The sequence below is a fragment of the Cynocephalus volans genome, chromosome 3 (genome assembly GCF_027409185.1).
Source record: "Cynocephalus volans isolate mCynVol1 chromosome 3, mCynVol1.pri, whole genome shotgun sequence".
Classification (NCBI taxonomy): Eukaryota; Metazoa; Chordata; class Mammalia; order Dermoptera; family Cynocephalidae; genus Cynocephalus; species Cynocephalus volans.
The window spans coordinates 154,258,362-154,275,441 of NC_084462.1; the positions used below are offsets into that span (position 1 = coordinate 154,258,362).

General features: G+C 35.5%; 1 protein-coding gene across 1 annotated transcript in view; it reads left to right on the forward strand.

Moving 5' to 3' along the window:
• Positions 1-14,841, forward strand: part of RBM25 (RNA binding motif protein 25) — a 49,520-nt gene extending 34,679 nt beyond the window's left edge. The window contains exons 11-19 of the mRNA XM_063091229.1: positions 250-472; positions 580-669; positions 3,020-3,093; positions 4,374-4,524; positions 5,722-6,046; positions 6,405-6,679; positions 7,014-7,112; positions 8,290-8,337; positions 12,207-14,841. Of these exons, the coding sequence (XP_062947299.1) occupies positions 250-472; positions 580-669; positions 3,020-3,093; positions 4,374-4,524; positions 5,722-6,046; positions 6,405-6,679; positions 7,014-7,112; positions 8,290-8,337; positions 12,207-12,299 (1,378 nt within the window). The 3' untranslated portion in view covers positions 12,300-14,841. The remainder of the gene's footprint in view (positions 1-249; positions 473-579; positions 670-3,019; positions 3,094-4,373; positions 4,525-5,721; positions 6,047-6,404; positions 6,680-7,013; positions 7,113-8,289; positions 8,338-12,206) is intronic.
• Positions 14,842-17,080: the final 2,239 nt, after the last annotated feature.

Sequence of the window (17,080 nt, forward strand, 5' to 3'; positions counted from 1 at the left end):
AGGTTTTATTTGTTTTCTGATATACCAATAAGCATTAACATTGACTTTAGAATGCAGTTCAGAATTTGGTGCTGGAATTACCGTCTGTGTTTCTGATGAGTATAGAGGAGTTTACAATTCTGCAGAAATCAAATGCTAAGTTTTGGCTTGTGAGTTTATATATGATTTTTTAAATGTCCCCCTTTCCCTTGGTCTTTAAAGGCAAACAGAATGTAGACTGACAGATTTTTAAATCTTTTGTTTACATAGAGAAAAGAGCAGAGATCGTGAAAGGGAACGGGAGCGGGAGCGAGAGAGAGAGCGAGAACGAGAGCGAGAAAGAGAACGAGAGCGAGAGAGAGAGCGAGAGAGGGAGCGGGAGCGAGAGAGAGAGAAAGATAAGAAACGGGACCGAGAAGAGGATGAAGAAGATGCATATGAGCGAAGAAAACTTGAAAGAAAACTCCGAGAGAAAGAAGCTGCTTATCAAGAGGTAAATTGAGGAAATGTTTTTATTTGTAAAGCTTGATATACTTAGTAGTCAAAATTCATAGAATCCTTTGTATAAGTTTGTGAAACTTCAAAAATTTCATTTTTTAGCGCCTTAAGAATTGGGAAATCAGAGAACGAAAGAAAACCCGGGAATATGAGAAAGAGGCTGAGAGAGAAGAGGAAAGGAGAAGAGAAATGGTAAGATTCTGGGTTAAAAATAAGTGATTTTTCAGATAAAAATCAGATCAAATCTTTACTCTTAACCAGAAGTAACTTGATAATTGAAATGTACAAGCTTCTCAATCCATAGATAATTTTTGTGTATTTTAGCAGCCTTGAGACAATATCAGTACGTCAAAATCTTTTCTTCCTGTTTTCAAATTTTTGCTGACCATAAACAAAATTGGTTTTGCATACTGTCAAAGTAAATTTGTTGCACTACAGTATATAAACTGAAAATTTATAGACCATTCTTTAAGAATCTGCAAAATCGGTTAATTGGTATATTGCATTTGGATGAAGCAAATGTGGTGAGAACTGTTTTTCATACATCAGAATTATTTTTGTATATAACATGTACGAATATAGTTTTTCCTTATGCTACCATATTCTTTCATTTTACTGCAAGATCATGAAATGAATTTGGCTTTTCGAATTTACACTGTTGATAAACTAACAGTGAAGCAGTTGGCACAGGTTGTTATTAAGTAAACTAATAAAGAGATAATTTACTTTATCATGGTATTTGCTTCAGTAGTTTGTTCCATGTGTTCTGTCTTTGCCATAATTTCATGAAAGTTTCTTTATCTCCAGTTTGGAGATTATTCTTCCAAAAACTTCACTGAAGTTAGGAATCTTCTTCAAATAGCTTATGAACATGAGACATAGAGGGAATTTTTGTAAGTAACCAAAAGGGTACATGCAGCAACTAGGTAGATAATATGGGTTTTTCAGCTATTAGATCTCTAACATTATAGAATTATTTAAAGTAATTTTAATTATTCTAAGTTAAATTTAAAATGAGACTATAGCTCCCATTCTAAACTCTTTTTCACCCCTAGATTAGGAAATAGGAAGAGAATAATAGAGTAAGAGATATAATTATTTGAAGAAATGTCACCAACATCATCACGGAATAAACTTCTTGAAATGATTCTGCTTCCTGTGAGCACATCTGCAACCTATCTTCCTAGAGAAAAATTTCCTATTATTTTTCATTTGGGAGCTTTAAAAAAAAATCCAGTTACATAAGTAGTTCTTGCTCATGTTCAAGTAACACAGGTTTATAAAGTAACAGTGCAAGTTTCTCCCCATCTTCTTTTTTTTTTTTGTCTTTTTCGTGATCGGCACTCAGCCAGTGAGCGCACCGGCCATTCCCATATAGGATCCCAACCCATGGCGGGAGCGTCGCTGCGCTCCCAGCGCCGAACTCTCCTGAGTGCGCCACGGGCTTGGCTCTCCTCATCTTCTTGAGTAGTATATGGTGTTTATATTTTAGTATTTACCTATGGGCCTTGCTGTGTGCCTATACTTTAGTAATTGAAAATATTTGTAAATACTGTCGTGGCTGTTAGCACCTGACAATTTACGTTCATTCGTTTGACAGATTTTGAGTTTACATTGTTCCAGCCTTGTGCTAGGTACTGGGTGTGTAAGAATGGCTAATGATCCCAATTTTGAAACAAGTGAGCAATGTAGTCAGATAAGATAACATTGTAAAGGGGGTGTGTGTATTTAAGGTGTGTTATAGGTGTGTTCACAGTATTTTGGGAGTACAGAGAAAGAACACTAATTCTGCCTGTGGGGAGGGGATTGTTCATGGGTAGATGGTTAGGTTGGGGCAGCCTTTACAGAAAGGTAGCATTTGAACTAGATAAAATGTGTAAAATGTTATGTGTGGATAAGATAGGTGTTGATATAATCATGGTTTGATATAATAATTAGATATATATAGATATATATGTAGATAAAACATTTATAAAATTGTTGGATATAATTTTTATATATAATAGTTGTTGCCTTTGGAATTCCAAAAATAGGAGTTAGAAATTTATGTACTTTTATAGTTTGCTTACTATAGGTTAGATAGGTATTGCCTTTTAGATTGATGCGTGAATGTGATCAAATTTTTAATCCTGCTTTTCATAAGAACTACTTCTTGTAGCATCATCTACCTACAAAATGAAATTTAAAGTATTTTTGTCCAATTAATAAGTTTAATAACAAAAACTTTTTATTTTCCTGGTGTGCTCAGGTTTTAAGAAACAATAATTATTGTACTTTGAGGATTATATCAGAGAGGATATTTATTGCAGCATGCTATATATATGTGGTTTTCATTTCACAGATAAGTTCTAAAGCTGACTTGTTTTACAGGTAAAAGATAGTAAATGTCTAATGTGATTTACAGTTAATATGTGAAGTATATGAGAACTATAAAATTTAAGTGGTATGGATAAGAGAAAATCTATTCCCACGCAAGGGGGAGGTGGTGATCTGAATGACTTGTATGTTAATTTTTCACACTTTGTCCTTCATTTCCTCAAAGGCAAAAGAAGCTAAAAGACTAAAAGAATTCTTAGAAGACTATGATGATGACAGAGATGATCCCAAATACTACAGGTATTGCGTTATGAATTCACTTCCAGCTTTTTATTAACTGTATTTTCCTTGTCTGTCTGAGAGTGCAGGTTCACTAAGTGGAATAAAACAAGAAATCTTCACACTATCTTGCAATCACTTTCATTGCTCATATGCTGCTTTCTGGGCAAAAAAGAGCTGTTAGAAAAGGATCAACAATTCTATGCATCTTTTGCGGGAGAACTGTTTTTTTCTTGTGTTTTATATAGGTTCAATTTTTATAGCAAATTATAACTAATTTTTATAACTATCTAGGGTTGTTTAGAAATTTTTGTTTTCAGGATTTCAAGAATGACACATAGCAGTCCAAATCTCCCCCACCGCATTTTCAAATTGATATATTACTGTGCAGTGAGAGTTGTGAGACCTGCCTTCCGTCATCTTTTTGTTCCACAGCATTCTTTTTTTGGTGGGGGAAGGGGGGACAGCTGGCCAGTATGGGGATCTGAATCCCATGGCATTTCTAAATTCTTATTGTAGCGTTTATAACATTATGGTAAAATTGTTTGTCTTGTTCTGCTACCTCCCATCTAAACTATAAGTTCCCTGAGAATATGGACAGTGTTGTTGATATATCATTTTATCTGTAGTGTGTCTGATATGCAGGCGTAATGAAAACATTTAATATATAATTAAATTTAATACGGTTTTAGTCAAAATAATGAAAATATTAACACCTTACTGAAAGAAGGCTAAGGATTTGATTGTACAAAATGCTACAAAAACAAAATTATCAAAGACTAGACTCAAAATGGCAGTGCATGACTTCAGCATTCTGAGACATAATGAACTGCAAGATAGAAAGAATCTCTGTTTTCTGTTGTGCACTACTTCTGGAATTTTTCTACAAGGGAAAGAATTTGAGTAGATATAGAACTTATTCTTAGTGGTATTAATGCTACTTGTATTACTTTTTCACTGATTGGTGTCTAAGAAAACGCAAATTATGTGTTGGGGATTCCCTGTGGAGTGGGCAGAAAATGAGAGCCATCTTTTTCCCCCTAAAAGCTTCCTTTTTACTTGTTATAGACACTTATTTAGAATGACTAAGAATGAAAGAAGCACGGTGATAAATGACAAGACAGTGCTTATTACATATGAACATGTGGAGTGTCTTGGGTGTTCTGTAGATAAAGAACGTTAAGTCTTCAGTCTCCTTGCACACAGCTTTTAGTATCGAAAAAAGGTGCTGTTGGAAACATCACATGTAATAGCCAATGATCTGAATATTAAATGAGGCCTGTTATGATTTACTTTTGCAGGGGAAGTGCTCTTCAGAAAAGGTTGCGTGATAGAGAAAAGGAGATGGAAGCAGATGAACGAGATAGGAAGAGAGAAAAGGAAGAGCTTGAGGAAATCAGGCAACGTCTTCTAGCAGAAGGGCACCCAGATCCGGATGCAGAGTTGCAGAGGGTGAGATACTGTAACATCCATAATGATGGTGTTTTAAGATTATCATGTCATCTTTTTATAAGTTTATTCTTTTACTGCTACCCTAAATATTTTGTTTTTAAAATAAAGATGTTTTCATGAACAGTTCTCATATAAAACAGGAAGACTGTGTCATGTCATACACTGTTCTTGTGTTTAAGAATAAAATGTGTCATGTAGAAAAGTTTTAAATGGTTATTATCTCATAGACCTAATACATCTTTTTCATATCAACTTTTTTTAACCTGTTACATGCTTTTGGATAAAGAAACCATGTCTTGTTAGATGTCCCTTTTTTCTTTCAAAACAAAATTCAGGCAACAAAAACAATAATGAAGCAGTTAAATAGCATATGATTTATAATTCAGTTATCACTATGAATGCTGGGGTGATTTTTAAAATGTCATCACACAAGTATACGTATACAACCCTCACACATACAAAGTTTCCTAAGTGCATGACCGTACCTTCACCATCATGGCATACTGTCAGTCTTTTTAATATTTTTGCATTGTAGCATTTTGGTTGGGGGATGTTTTTATTTTTTTGATTCTCTGACTACGAGCAGGTTTGAATGCTTTATGGATTGTTTAATGGTCGTACTTCCTTTATGAGTTGGTAGTTAAATGGTATGTTATGTCATGCACACATTTTGGATTTTTATGTAGTTTAAGATCTGTATTTCTATCTTTGTTTTTCTGGTTTTTGTTTCATGCTTAGAAAACTCAGTATTCCATTCACACAATTTTTTATAATGCTCTTGTGATGATTTTTTAAAAACATCTTTCATCATTTAAGGGGGAATGTTCATTTTAATATAGGCCTTTGATGCCAAAGGTCCCTTCTTTTCCTTATTTCTTCCTTTCCCTATTGTTTATGAATGCAAAAGTGACTACTACCTTCAGCCATTACCTAGAAAGAACAAATGATTGTATATAACAGAGCTGAGAATTTGAGTTACCTTTTATGTATTATGTATATTGTTCTAAAATAAAACTTTTGGTTATAATTTCTTTAATAAAAACACAAAAATATACTGTTTCTTTCTGAATTTAGCATTCAGTTATTCCTAATGAAAAAGAAAAAAGGTATTTTATAAAAGATAATGTAAAACAAAAAGCAACTTGAGTATAGTTGTAGTGTCTTCCAAGTTAATCAGATTATTTTTTTTGGTTTTAGATGGAACAAGAGGCTGAGAGGCGCAGACAACCACAAATAAAGCAAGAGCCAGAATCAGAGGAGGAGGAGGAAGAAAAGCAAGAAAAAGAAGAAAAACGAGAAGAGCCTGTGGAAGAAGAAGAAGAGCCAGAGCAAAAGCCCTGTCTCAAACCCACTCTGAGGCCCATCAGCTCTGCCCCATCTGTTTCCTCTGCCAGTGGTAATGCAACACCCAACACTCCTGGGGATGAGTCTCCATGTGGCATTATTATTCCTCACGAAAACTCTCCAGATCAACAACAACCTGAGGAGCATAGGCCAAAGATAGGACTGAGTCTTAAATTGGGTATGTTAGCATTTCGTTCCTTTTTTTCTCCCCTGCAATTACCTGTATTTTGATTTAAGGAAAAAAATAATTTTGTGCTGCTTGGTAGGTAGATAGAAAATTATTCAAAAATGCCCTTCTAGCTCACAATTGTTTTCATAGTTCTACTAGTGCTCCTATATCTGCAGCTGCTTCGAGTTCTGAGAAGAAGTGAAAAGTTAAATTTTCTAGCACTTGTGAGTAGTGAGTTATTTTTTACAGTTGGGATCTTTCTCTGAGATTTGCGGAAGTATATTTTTCACTGCTTTTGAGGGATGGTGGGTTGTGTGATGTAACATTTGAAAATTAAGTCATCACGTTAACAATGTTTTTACTGTAGGTGCTTCCAATAGTCCTGGTCAACCTAATTCTGTGAAGAGAAAGAAACTACCTGTAGATAGTGTCTTTAACAAATTTGAGGATGAAGATAGTGATGATGTACCCCGAAAAAGGAAACTAGTTCCCTTGGATTATGGTGAAGATGATAAAAATGCTGCCAAAGGCACTGTAAACACTGAAGAAAAGCGCAAACACATTAAGAGCCTCATCGAGAAAATCCCTACAGCCAAACCTGAGCTCTTTGCTTATCCCCTGGATTGGTCTATTGTGGATTCTGTGAGTAGCAAATCGTCGTATTATTGGGAGTAGTTTCTAATATGGCATATCAACTCATTTGATTCTGTTAATGACACATAAGTTGGGATGATCATCTTGACACCATGTAAATGCCATGGCCAAGGACTTTATGTTATTGGAAAAATTCTTGTTGGTACTTGATGTCTTCATAGATTAGAAGCAAATAATTGTGTCTTGATAAAATACCTACCTTAGTTCAACTTATGAACAAACATGCAAATACAGTCTTAAAAATGGTGAGGTTTTAGGCTTTTTAGTAAGTATAATAAAAAGCCTTAATTCTTTAATTCAGTAAGCTTGCTTTGTTTTGCAGATACTGATGGAACGACGAATTAGACCATGGATTAATAAGAAAATCATAGAATACATAGGTGAAGAAGAAGCTACATTAGTTGATTTTGTTTGTTCTAAGGTTAGTCTTTTATGCCCTCCACTCCCAATGTTTATTTTATATTTTAAAATGTTAGACACTTTCTAAAGCAAAAGTCTTTCAGAGCTGAGTCTATGATAATTTAGTTTCAACTAAGCAAATCATGGCTGCTTTAATGAACCTTCCCACCTCTACTTCAGACTCTGCGTGCTGCATTCTTTCATTTAAGAGGGTCAGGAAGGACAGAATTGCTGGCTGCTGCCAATTATGATCTCTCTTCCTGACCCTGAGAATGGCATGCCACCCTCTTGTCTTGGTTAGAAGAATGCTGTTGAAATACAGTTGAGGAGGTTTTGTGGGGATAGCTGATAGCTTGTCTCATTAACACCCATGTTGTGGAAGACGAGCAGAATGGCTCCTTCCATATCATGATAATAGTCGATGTTTATTGACTGTGCATGCTTCTTTAAACCTCCCCACAATGTAACAAAATGTTAAGTCCCATTTTATACATTAAGAAATTGAGGTTTAGTGAGAGATTGTCTTGGCAGTGATTATACATAAGTAACAGAGTCTTGCCTCTAAAACATTTGCTGTTAACCACGAAGATATATCTTTCCATTGTCTCCTGAAAGCATACTCTTACTATTAATAAGATAGTTACTGTAGTAGGAGCACCATATGCCTGTAAAGGTATAACTGCTACTTTTCCACCAGTAGTGCTTTCTTAATATTATGAAGAGCGGCTGGCCGGTTAGCTCCATTGGTTACAGCATGATGCTCATAACACCAGGGTCCAGGGTTTGATCCCTGTAGTGCTAAGCTGCCCAAAAAAAAAAAAAAAAAAAAAAAAAAAAAAAAAAATATATATATATATATATATATATATATATATATATATATATATATATATATATATATATATATGAAGAGCAAATTTAAGCTGCTGTCTCCACTTTTAGTTATTGCAGAGTTAAAACTTATGTAAGTAAGGTTTGGCTTACAGTTAGAAGACAGACACTATAGAGATTAAGATCCCAGGTTTTGGTGTCCAACTTTCATTGAAGAGAGTGAGATTCTGAGAATTAAAAAGTTTATAGGAAGGTTCCTCAGCCACAAGAAATTCTCATACCAGTTTTGAGGGTTTGTACGTTAAAATTTCTTGACTGTATTTCTACTTTTATGTTTATTCTTAACATAACAATTATGTTTCTTTTAGGTTATGGCTCATAGTTCACCACAGAGCATTTTAGATGATGTTGCCATGGTAAGTTAGAAATTCACTACTATTAATATTTTAATTAGTATCTGTGAACAAAGTAACTCCTAAATTAGATCCATTTTCTTCCTGTGTTGGTTCTAGACTCGTGTTGGTTCTAGACTCGTATAGGTGTGAATTAAAATTTGAATATACACTTAAAAAGGTTAAAAGCACCCACAGCAAGATAGTTTCACCCATCACTTAAAACGTTGAGTTTCTTTCTTTTTCTGGTTCTGTCCCACACTCCCACCTCCTGCTTCATTCAGCCTTCGATATTTTGTTTATAAATATAAATCCTAGATTCATTCAGACATTTAGAGAACATTTATTAGATGATTATTAGAGCAGTGTGCTAAAAGCATAAAGTGTAGAATGTCTGCCCTTAAAGAACTATCAGAGAGACAGGTATACAGATGTTGAAACCATAATGTGCTTGTAATCAGGTATTCCTTGTGAAAAGGATAATGGGGCAGAGGAGATAGAGCATCTGGTGGTGTTAAGGGCAGTTAGAGAAAGCATCACAGGAAATTACCATCTAAATGGAGACATGAAGTTTGTGTAACTATTTTGTTGTCTGGACAGGTGTCTATTGGGTCACAGTGGTTAAACATCAAATCCTCAATTGCATTTCATTTGGGATTAGAGTCAGTGTTTGCATTTATTAAACTTTGTGATTTTTTAAGGAAAGGAAGGGAGAAGAGAATTGGTGGTAAAGGTGAGAGAGTGATTCAGTGAAATATGAGCTCCAAGTTAGGAAGAGAAGAAAATAATACCTGAATAGAGCTGGTGGTTTGAATGAATTAACGAGTGTTGGTTCCCGTGAAGTTGTGGGAGGTGTGTTGGAAGGTAACAACTAGAAAGAGAGGTTATGGTTGGAGAGTGGAATGTAAAGTTAAGAATATAAGCTGTGTGGGCCAACCCCGTGGCTCACTCGGGAGGTTGAGGTGCTGGGAGCACAGCAGTGCTCCCGCCGCGGGTTCGGATCCTATATAGGGATGGCTGGTGCATTCACTGGCTGAGTGCGGTGCTAGTGACACCAAGCCAAGGGTTGCAATCCCCTTACCGGTCACAAAAAAGACAAAAAAAAAAAAAAAAAAATATATATATATATATATATATAAAAGCTGTGGGGCTGGCTGGTTAGCTCAGCTGGTTAGAGCATGGCTTTATAACACCAAAGTCAAGGGTTTGGATCCCCATACCAACCAGCTGCAAAAAAACCAGAACAAACAAATGAAAAAATAAGCTGAGAATCAGTCCAGATGATGGCAAGGCACAAGGTATGGCCATGGGAAATTCCTGGGTGTTGGGACAGGAATTGGAGAGAAATAACAGAACCAAGTGCCAAAGCACTCATTTAACATGGGGAAAGGACTAGGTATTTGCTGGACAGCTGCTTTTGGGATGAAAAAGGTGGTATAGTGAGATCTCAGGAACTTCCATGGAGGTGCTTTTTAAAACAAGATTAGAAACAGTGAAGATCCAACAGTCTCTCTGTGGAGGCTAAGACATTGTGAGGAACTTCTTGAGACGGCTCCAGGAGTGTCAGGGGCTCTTGGGGACAGACCAGGCTCTGCATTAAGGTAAGGGGATGAAAAAACTAAAGAAGTTGAGGATGGCTATTGTAAAACGGAGTAGGTGTCCAAAGGCCAGAGTGAGAAGGCATCAATGGGAAGATGAGTCAGAGAGGAAGAAGCAGTATCAAGCATCATAGGAGGTGATAGATGATTGGTAGAAATTGCATTTTGAACCACAGCCAAAGACATCAGAGAGGAGCATAGTGGGGTTTCTAGCCAAAAGAAAGAGTTGTTAGGTCGCGATGTTTAGTGCCCAGGCACTATGTGATGTGAAAGGCAGACAACAAAGGTTTTCTACTGCTTGGCCAGCCTGATGCAGCTGTTACTTAGAACTGATAAAAAGTTTGTGGAAAGTTTGTTGCTTCCACAATACATTAGTCTGAAAGGAAAGGAGAAACATGAATAGATATTATTCCCTGGGAGTGGTTTCTGAACTTTCCTGAGCTTATAGGCTCTTAAATGTTTAAATCCTTTGGGTAGAAGAGAGGATGTCATAGTTAGGACAGAGTGAAGGAATTTTTTTTTTTTTTTAAATCAGTGGTCTGGTTTTTGGTTGAGTTGCAGTCACAGGCAGTGAAGATTTCATGTGTTGTAGGAAATGTAGAAAATTGTAGGAAATTGTAAGGGAATTGTAGAAAAATATAACTTTAATGTATGCAGTTTTGTAACAAATGCCTAAGTAAAGCAGCTTCTAAGGGGCCATACAAAGGTCAGGCCCGAGCACACTAAACATTCCAAGGAAGGGAATGTCCCCCACCCGGTTCCAGGAACTAACTAGTTCCTTATCAAAAGGCCACCTGGCCAGACCCCAGGAAAGATAAACGATTGAGAAATGTGCTGTTCCTTATCGGGGTACCAGCCTGCTTTAAAGCCCACCTGTAAATCTAGAGGCGCCACAAATCTGTCAGGGTACCAGCCTGCTAAAGTCTACCCATAAATCTAAAGGCACCACAGATAACCAACAACTCATCTTGTCACAAAGATCTGTTCAGAAAAACTGTATAAAAGATGCTTGTGTTGTAAACTGGGGGTCGCTTCTGTCCAGGGGACAAGGTGACCCCAGCATGCTGGAATAAAGTCCCTCTTGCTTGATTGCATCGGTCTCAGTCTCATGGTCTTTGTGAAGTGAGCCGTCCCAGTCTGTGGGATTTGTGCATGGTGCACGGATCTTATAGTGTAAGTGTTAATCCATTTTTGCCTGTTGAAATTCTTTGGTATTTAAATTATTAGTCCTATTTTTTATAATTTTGTGGTTCATTGATCAGAGTGGGAGGAAACCAATTGAGCTAATTGCGTCTGTTCTGGCAAAAGCTCATGGGCCTTCTAAATGTTTCTTAAATGAGAAGATTGAATTTTTAGCTCAAGTAGTATTTTACTCATTAAAAATCTGACTTTTGCAAACTATACCTTTCTTCGTTTTCAATTTGAACTTTGGTTGCATTTTGTGCCTATATATTATTTCTGAAGTGTGACTTCCGTATGAATTACTGTTATAGCATAGTTCTCAAACTATGGTCAAATCTGGCTCATAGAATTTGGATTAAAACTTCTTTAGTTAGTTGCCATCATTGAGAAATTGACAGAAATTTCTCCTTGCGGCAGCCCTGGTGTAGAGGGCCAAATATTGTGTGTGGGATGAGGGCAGGAGTAGTAGGGGGGACACAAGGCACTTAACTCATAAGTACAGATAGAAAGATAATTTGAATGGGCCGAGCCTGTGGCGCACTCGGGAGAGTGCAGCGCTTGGGAGCGCGGCGACTCTTCCGCCGCGGGTTCGGATCCTATATAGTAATGGCCGGTGCACTCACTGGCTGAGTGCCGGTCACGAAAAAGACCAAAAAAAAAAAAAAAAAGAGAAAGATAATTTGACTTATTCATGTTCAGTAATCTGTGTCCCCTGTGTTGATGATCGTGTTCACTTACTCTGTTTACTGTAGCCCAGACACTGTATTAAATGCTTTTACCTATGTTCTCGTTTAATGTTTAGTTCAGTGTCACATACATAATAAACACTTGCTAAAATCTGTATAGTTAAAAGTAAAAGTTAGAATAAAAGTTGGATTAAAAAAGTACTGTTGTGTTAGTGTTTTGTAAACTATGGAATTTTGCTGGATTAATTTCTTTTTATTGGTAATTTACATGAACTTTAATTCATTTCTCGCACTAGACAGATTTCCTTCATGTCATTGTATTGAAAGTAAATGCTTGTCAGAAGATAAAACCTTTTTACATTATTCTCTATTGTTGGGAGATTCTAATGATTGCTTATCTTACACGTGCTACTGTTTTCTTTCCTAGGTACTTGATGAAGAAGCAGAAGTTTTTATAGTCAAAATGTGGAGATTATTGATATATGAAACAGAAGCCAAGAAAATTGGTCTTGTGAAGTAAAACTCTTTTTACATTTAGAGTTCTATTTCAGATTTCTTCTTTCTCACCTTTTAGAGGACTTTGATTTTTTTTTTTTTTTTGTCTTCAAAGACATTTGTGAGATCTGTAATTTTTTTTTTTAATGTAGAAAATGTGAATTTTTTTTGTCCTCTAATTTGTTGATGCTCTGTGTACTCCCTTGGTTGTAAAGTCATCTGAATCCTTGGTTCTCTTTACACTCACCAGGTACAGATTACTGGTATGTTTTATAAGACGCAGCTACTGTACACAGCCTATCTGATATAATCTTGTTCTGCTGATTTATTCCTTGTAAATATTAAAATGACTCCCCAATTCTTATGCAGAATTGCACTTAATATTGAACTGTACTGTATAGGAACCAACATGAATGATTTCAATTGAAAGAATACCAGTCATATCTATTGCCACTCCCTCCCCCTATGATCAGAAATGGTAAGCCCTCGTGAAGGTGTGAAATTTAAACTTAGAGTGCAAAAAGTAGCAGACAATCTATTCCTACTGTATCTCTGTATGAATGTGTTTGTGTGTGAATGTATGTGTAAAAATCTTTTCCTCCAATTGCTTTGGCTCCCTTATATATTTCCTAATTGAAGAATAGAATCGTAAAGGAAAAGTGATATTGTGCCAACCCAGTGTCTGGTATAATTAGGATATTAGTTTCCCAGAGCATGGTATTCTCCTGTGGTGAACAACAGTTTGGTATCAGGATGGGGTTTCCCTGTTAGCTGGCTGCTTCAGCTTCTCTTTTTATTTTATTTTTTATTTATTTAATTTTTTTTTCAGTTTCTTTTAAAGGAGGGTGGATCATAGTGATTTTTGTCCCTAATTTTATTGCTCAGAAATGAGGCAGATAAAGTTCTGGAGAGCTTTATTTAATGCATTTTTGCACTAATTGGTCCTTAGTTTAATTTTGGTGTACTCCTTTGTTTTTTATTTTTTTATTTTTTTTTAAGAAAGTCTTTATTCCAAAAGCATAAGTGGAAAAACATCCTTTTAAAAACAAGATAAAATTTGGCAAGTTTATAGACAGGAGAGTTTGACAACACAATAGAAATTTAGCTTGGCAATGTACAGTTTTTCATCTCATTTCTAAGGACAAAGTAAATCATTCAAGGCATTTACCTACCACTAATTTTTGTTTGCATTTTTATTCTGTAGAGGGTTGGTTTATATCTTGTATGTGTATACGCACACACACACACACACACACACACACACCTGGTTTTTGCCTCTGCTCATCAAAGTTCAGAAATATACTGGCGATGTGCTTAGAGACATATCTAGAACTTTCTTTATTGTAGATCAGAACTTCAGGGAGCAAAATGACCTGAAAGTGTAACAAGTTTTAAATAGTTCTTAACACAAATTAGGTTTAGTTGTTCCCATGTCTGAATATTTATTTAAAAGAAAGCTAAACAGTGGCCTGTTAGAAAAGCATAACTGTGAGTTTGAGTTATTAGATTTTTTACATTTTGAGAGGACATTTGAAAACACTGTTCTTAACATTGAACCATGATATGGTTTCATTATGTAAATACTTCAAATATTAAAATGTATATATTTGATCTTGGAGACTCATGCTTTTAGAGTCTTGTAAATAAATGGCATCATGTTGTAATTGTGTGGTGCATACTAGAAAACTTGAAAATATGGGCTGAATTTTTTATGGATTTGTTTTTTATGACTTGATATCTGAAGGTTAAAGAGGCCATTTACATTATTTTGGATGAGTCTCCATCTGTGGAAATACCTCTATTTAGTATTATATTAAATTTTGTTTTCTCAAGGGAAGATTTCAGAAAGATGCCCCTTGCTATTTACAAATTTATTTACTAAGCTTTCCTCAGATTTACCCCCCAGCCTAAGACCTTGTTTAAGCAGTTTATTATGCCTCTTTGTCTTTTGTTTATATACTGCACAATTACTGCTTCTAAGGCATCGTATTAAGTTTTTATTTAGCCAGTATTATGAAAGTTTATTCAGATTTAATTTCCCTTGCTGGTCTCTTCTCTTGCTCTTTCTGCTATACTCATCTTACAGGACCCTGTATAAAAAACTAGAGATATCACTTATCTGAAACCCATAGGGGCATATACCATATACCACCTCCAAAGAAGTTTGTGGCAGAACCCCAAATTCATATATTAACATTTCTGTAGCAGAGGAGTAATGGTCACAGTGAGAGCTAAAAGCCATTAAATTAATAGCTTAATGCCAGTTCAAATCCAATTTTGCCACCAAGTTTCATGAAAACTGCTTAGGGACTTTTTTTGGCAGAATCCAAACCCATGACCTTGGTATTATAAGGCTGTGCTCTAACCAACTGAGCAAACCAGCCAGCCTCCTGAAAAGTTTGTTGCTTTTGAGAATTGTATATAAAGAATTGGATGTGTATAAACTACCATATTCTAGTGTCTGGGGAAGCACATAAATTTCTATTAAATTGCTTGAACTTTCTGGTTGTGTTTACCATTAAAGCCTGTAAGTTAATTTCAGTTTGGAAACCTTACATTAATTCATATTGCCCAATCAAGTTGTTATAAAAACTATATGAAAGTCTTAATCAATTTTATCTGGCAGTTTGAAAACTAAAATGCTTTTTTATCATTTGACCCTAAAAATAAAATAATTTTAAATACATATATCTGTTCACAAAAAGGAACGGTAAGTAAAAAAATTTGAAGAAATTTTTCTCGAACTTTAGTGTGCACCTGAATCACCTGGGGGATCTTGTTAAAATGCAGACTCTGGGGTGGGGCCTGAGGTTTTGCATTGCTGACCAGCTCCCAGGTGATGCCAATACCAACTGACTCAAGGACTACACTGTAAGGTATCCACTCAGTATTATTTTAGCCCAACAGACTATACAAATACAACATATTTTTTAAGTAGAGTTTGAAGAAAAACATTTTTTGAGGCAAATATACATATTATTTTATATTCATAAACATAGTCTTCCAAAATGGTGCCTGAGAACAACCCTAGTATTCTAGGCTTTATTTCCAGCCAGCCCCTTCAGGTTTACTCCTTAGACAACATGTTGTTACTTACTTTGAAACTTATCATAGCACTTCCCTATTAACTATGTAATACAGTCATGCACCTCATAATGATGTTTCAATCAACAACAGACTGTGTATACAGCAGTGGTCCCATAAGATAGTAATGACTATACCATATGGCCCAGATGAGGAGTTGGCTATGTTCCCTAGGTTTGTGTAAGTACACTCTGTGATGTTTGCATGATGATGAAATTGCCTAATGACACATTTCTCAGACAAATCCTTGTTAAGAGCCGCATGAGTGTAGTATAAGCTAATTATTTTGTGGAGAGTGCTGTTGCAGGTATTAATCAGGCATGAGTACCAGATCTGGTGGACAAACTGAAGAAACATTGGGCTTGAGAGACAAACTGAACTAAACACTATCATTTTTTACTTTCTATATGAAGTAAAAAAATTTTCAAGTGCAAATAAATGTAAGCAGGTACACAGTATTTATGTGAGGCTTATTTTATCCAGCTCTTTCTAAAAGTTCTACGAATGTCCCTAATTAATACCCAAAATCTCCTGAGAGATTCTGTGTCAAAATCATTACACATTTTTCTGGGTTATATTTCAGCCTTCTGTTAACAATATGAAATTGAAAAATAGTTCTGCCCAGCAAAGGTGATGAAATTGATTTGCGAATGTCTTTGGAAACAAAAGCGTGCGAGAAGGAATCCCAAGCAGGCAAAGAAATAGTCTGGGTGTCAAGAAGAAAACATGGAAATACATATTAATCCCAGGAGCTATTAATGTTACATTCATACTGTAGACTAAAGTGAGCTTATGATTTTTAATAAAGAGGTAGAGTTTTTGAAATGTGATTATGGTAAATTACTGAGGTATTTATGTTTGCTTATTTGCATTTGAATACTTGGCTTTTTATCTTTAATTGACAGATTCTTTACATTTTATTACTTGAGTCATGAGTCATGAAGGCCAAATTAGGAATGGCAATCTGAAATGCCAGGGAAATAAAGATAATTTCTATAAACAAAAATGAATAAAAATTCTTTTCAAGCCCTATTGTTTCACTTAAATGACATTCCTGAAAATGTCTACTCTGCTACATCACATATTAGTTGGAGTGGTGACTTACAGATTCTTGTGCACAGAATGGGGACTGAATTAAGCAGCCAAACCCTCCATTTTTTGTGTATATTTAGTCTTTGATACTCATGGTATTGAAGACATGGTCATCCTTGTCTTAAGAGGATTACATTACTATGAATTAAGCCATTAGAATTTCTCTTGCAGTTATATACATATGTTTTTTAATTTAGTGAACATTTATTGTACATGTCATGTGCCATTCATGTTATAAGCTAAGTAGAGGTGACATCAGATCTCTTTAGTTAGGTGAAAATCTAATGACAAAAAAATAATCAACAAAGTTCAGGAACACATAGTTGTATATACAACGTACAATATGAATTATCCGATTTGATCAGCTAATTTTAAAGTCAAGGGGAAAGGGCTGACAGGAAGATTCTAAGCAGAGGTAGTAATGTAGAGAAGGGAGCTTAGATGTCACCTAGTCTATTTTAAAGTTCAGTTCTTCAGTCACATTAGCTATATTTCAAGTGTTCAAAAATACGACTGAAGAATCAAAGGTTGTTTTGTCGCGGTATTTGAATTTTAGGATCTTAATTACCATATGTAGCTAGTGGCTACCATATTGGACATTGCAGATTATAGAACTTTGTCATGATTCCA